A 4,358-nucleotide genomic window follows, 5' to 3' on the forward strand; every position below is an offset into this window, starting at 1 on the left:
ACTGAGGGTTGCGATCCGTTGCCGGACACAGAAAAAGACAAAAAAAAAAAAAATGCAAATATTACGTGTTTCCACACTGCTGTGTGCATGCAATCTGAGAGGTGCCCAGGGCTGGGGGAAATACAGGACAGTGGAAATAACTGCTGAACGGTGTGGTAGGAACAGAGGTGAGTATTTTCTTTTAATAATATTCAAACAATTGAAACACTAGGCCATTGATTTAAAATGTTCACTAAAGCCCCATAATTCTGACTTATACTGAAGAATGGGATCGATCCCATTTGTACTGTGTAATCCAGAGAGTATTTCTGCCACTATGTCCAGAGAGCTCCTTATTCCACCATCAGCCCTAACCCTGGTCCCTACTTTAGTGTAAGGGGGGAGGCTCCCTACTCAGGCCACCTGCTTGTTAGCTCCTTTGCTACAGATGATGGAAGAGGAGCTGCACATTGATGTATCCTGGTTTTCCGCCTATTGGGAATGGCTTCCCTTCTCCTTCAAGATCTTCCTAGAGCTTGGCTGTTCTTACAGCCAGGCTAGCTCAGACCCTCTCAGCAATCCTCACACCTGTACTGCCTTTTCCTTGACATCTCCAACCACGGTTCACCACTTCCTCTCTGACCATCTCAGCCTCTGAGAGTCTCATGCATATGCACGTGGGTACTCGCTACAATCTCATTCTGAACAATTGATCCTGTTCTTGGATGCTTTTCCAATGGCTTCATTAGCTGCCATCTCTCCAAATGTTCTTTCCCCCTCCCTAGAGGGTAGGAATCATGTCCAAATCTCTTTTCTCCCCATCACGGAGCCCAAGTAGGCTGTCTGTTGGCTAGAGTCAGTTAGAACCACTATGTCAACCTGAAAGCCATAGTCAAAGTCATCCAGCCATGAGACCAGCCAGCAAGGGCAATTCATCGGGGTTACTGCCTGTTCATCTTCCAGCCAGTTAGCCATCCCGCCTCCATCCCTCGGCCAGCCAGTGAGCAGAGCAGGACTTTGCGATAGGTCCATTTGGTTGCCAGGCACTTGAAGCCATCTTTTACTACAGATGAGTTTACTGCTGTATCAACTTTACAAGGACGACTACATTTTTCTGTTGTTTTGTTTCTCCCTCTGCTAAAGTTTCTAAACATTATCAGTTACGTCTTTCCAGTAAAGGATTAACACTGGTCTAGAGAGAGGGATGCTTGGATTTGCCGGGGGCAGAGGCAGGCTCTTTGGTGTTACTAAAAACCATCAGTTCCTGATAAATAAGACGGAGTCCAGGTGAGCAGGGAGACACTTTGGTAAGAGTAAGCATCAAGTGGTTCCACACTTTGTTCATGGTTCCTTCAAGAGTCTAAAGCCCCAAACATACAGCAGGTAGCCACTGAGGATGGTGGCTACTGTCATCAGCAACTCAACATCACAATGCAAAGCATCTTACAGGAATTTCCTGTGAAAACAAGACCCTCACCAACTCGTTCTTTCCCTTTTGAAAAATATTCACGATTTCTATTGCCAAAGAAATGAAAATATTGGAAGGGTTGTGTAAGTGTCCAAAGGTGTGGCACCGAAATGGCAACATTGAAATGACATGCCCATCCAGGAGATGGTCCACTGACAGGTGAGGCTGCTGGGAAATCCAGTGGCTTCAGCCCTGGGGCAGTCCTTTGGGACTCAAAGACAGAGCTCAGCCACGCTGAACCCACCGTCCTAGATGTTCAGGCTCAGCCCAGGTGTCTGAACCAGAGATGGTGGGGCTCCTGGTACAGCCCCGTCCCCATCCACACAGTGCTGCTCACCTGCAGCTCAGCACCTCCTCGGGCTTCAGCATCTTTATAGTCTCCATCTTGGGCTCGGTGCCCTTCTCCATGAGGCTCTTTAGCTTGCGTTCGTAATTGCTGTCTGATGCCTTGTGTCCCCACTCTCTCATGAAGGTAGGCCTCCGGTTGCCGAAGATGCCCTCCTGTAGCATGGGGTCCAAGATACTGCTTTGTCGAAGGAATGGGTTTGGTCTCTGAGTGGACTCTAGGGCGATTGCATCCTTGATGTCTAACTCTGAAATTGAACAAATGTCACAAAGGAGTTAGATCCTGAGAAAAGTAAGAAGCAGGAAGGGGATGAGGGCTGAAAGAATGAATGGGCTCCAAACAATACCGGTTCTGAGATCTGAGGTCTTTTCAAGGATGCTGCAGGTTCTCCTACTTGGCATTTGTTTAATCCTCATTTGTCCTTTTTTTTTTTTTGTTTTTTTTTCTCTGCCCCCTCTCTCCCTGCTGTTCCAACTCCTTCCATTTTCCTCCTCCCACTTTTCCCATTCTCTCAATCTTTTCTCACCTTCCTCCCCAGGGGGAGTTCACCTAAAGGGAATTAGCCTACAGGAGGTAGGGGAAGGTATAAGAGGAGATAAACTTTGAGCTGGGTTTTAAAGGACAAATAGTTTATCAGTTAGAAAAGGGAGAAAAGGATTACAGGCAGGAGGAACAGCATTTGCAGGCAGAAGGAACAGCATTCACAAAGGCGCAGATACGTGAAATGAAAAGGTGAGTGACTGATATGATCCGAATATGGGATGTGTACTGAGATATTGTTGGGGCTACAGCTTGAAGACCTTAATTTTTTCTTCTTTAATTTTCTCCTAAGTATTTTACAGATTTTTACTTATGAGAAAGGAATATTGTCTACTCATTTCCATTTCTAACTGATATGACTACTATAGAGAAAAGTCTATTTTTTAAAAAAATATATTTGGCTAATACACCAACAACCATATCAAATTTTATTAAATTTAAGTAGAATTTCTTGAGTTTTGAAGATGTGCAGTCACATCGGGGGAAAAAATAAAACAATGTCAATAACAACAATAATGATCATGCCCCATTTTGTTCCTGATTTTAATTAAAATGATTTTAGCATTTCATCATTAGAATGATATTTGCCACTACTTTTGGGTATATGTTTTATAATATTTTAGCAGTTTTATTCCTAGTTTACCTAGAGTTTTTATTAGTAATAATTGCTTGATTCTACTTATTCTGTTTTTTATCATCTACTGATATAATCATATGGCTTTTCCTTTAATTTGCTGATGTAATTAATTATGTTGTTAGATATCCTGCCATTGAACCACTTCTCATCTGCCATAATAAATCTCACTTGGCCATGGTGTATTATTCATTTCAGACATTGGCATATTTGTTATATTTTCATACATTCAGTATGTTTGCTGAACTTTTTAAAGATTTTTTTGCATCTGTATTATTGTGAGATTGGCCTACTTTTTGGTGTAATATTTTAATATTAAGGTTATGATGGCTTGTTAAATTAATGTAGAAATGTCTATATTTTATATGGTCTGTAACACTTGAAGTAACACTGGGATTATTTGCCCTTTAAAAGTTAGATAGAACCTGGCATAAAATCACTTGTCCTGGTGCCTTGTTTTAGTGAAAAAATGTTGATTACTTTTCAACCTTCATTACAGAAATTGCTCTATTTAACTTTTCGCTCTTTATTATATCAATTCTGATGATGTATAGTATGATAGGAAACAATCCAATTTCTCTAGGTTTTCAAATACAGTATGTATAGTATAGAGGTATAGTATTTTATTGCAATCCTTTTCTTATCTTTGCTTTGCATCCTTTCTCATAAAGAATTTGTATATTTTTACTCTTCTTTCTAACAAGGATTGTGATAACTTCATATTATTTGTCACTTGCTGTTTCAGAAAGCTAGCTTTGGATTTATATTTTTTACTTTTTATCTTGATTTTCATTAATCCCAGCCATATTTTATAAATTAATTCTCTGTTTTTTGTATTTATTCTTTCTTCTACTTATTAAATAAATGTTATTTATTTTATTTTGTTTTATAAAGACAAGAACATTACTTTTACTTTTAGTTTTTATTGTAAATTTTCCTCCGAGAGTACATTTTTGCCTCTGTCCCATAGGTTTTAGTATGAAACAGCATTATTTTCACTAGTTATTTTCTTTGATACAAGGGCAATTTGGGTGTGTGTTTCTTACCATTTTTAAAAATTGAGGGATAGCTTTTAATTTTATTTCTAATTATTGGTTAGGATAATGTGGATGACCCTAAAAATATTCACTTTTTGAAAGTTAATGGTTTCTTTGTGGTGAAATATACAGGTGATTTTTGTAAATATTCTATGGCCATACAAAAATATATTTCTCTATTCAGATGTATAGCTATGGTTTGTTAATCACATTTTTACATTCTTCTATGTACTTTCTGATTTTTTTCTATTTGATGCTTATTTGGTTCTGAAAAAGGTATATTAAAATTTCCCACTATAACTGTATTTTTAGCAGGTCTCCTTGCATTTCTAAGTGCTCTTGTTTTATCTATTT

At 39.0% G+C, this 4,358-nt stretch overlaps 1 protein-coding gene across 1 annotated transcript in view; it reads right to left on the reverse strand.

Moving 5' to 3' along the window:
• The window catches only part of LOC103608481 (chromosome unknown open reading frame, human C16orf78), a 27,799-nt gene that overhangs the window by 1,985 nt on the left and 21,456 nt on the right, over positions 1–4,358 (reverse strand). Inside the window, exon 4 of the mRNA XM_008592912.1 lies at positions 1,785–2,040. Within this exon, the coding sequence (XP_008591134.1) occupies positions 1,785–2,040 (256 nt within the window). The remainder of the gene's footprint in view (positions 1–1,784; positions 2,041–4,358) is intronic.

This window comes from Galeopterus variegatus, unplaced genomic scaffold (assembly GCF_000696425.1).
Source record: "Galeopterus variegatus unplaced genomic scaffold, G_variegatus-3.0.2 Scaffold8458, whole genome shotgun sequence".
Lineage (NCBI taxonomy): Eukaryota > Metazoa > Chordata > Mammalia > Dermoptera > Cynocephalidae > Galeopterus > Galeopterus variegatus.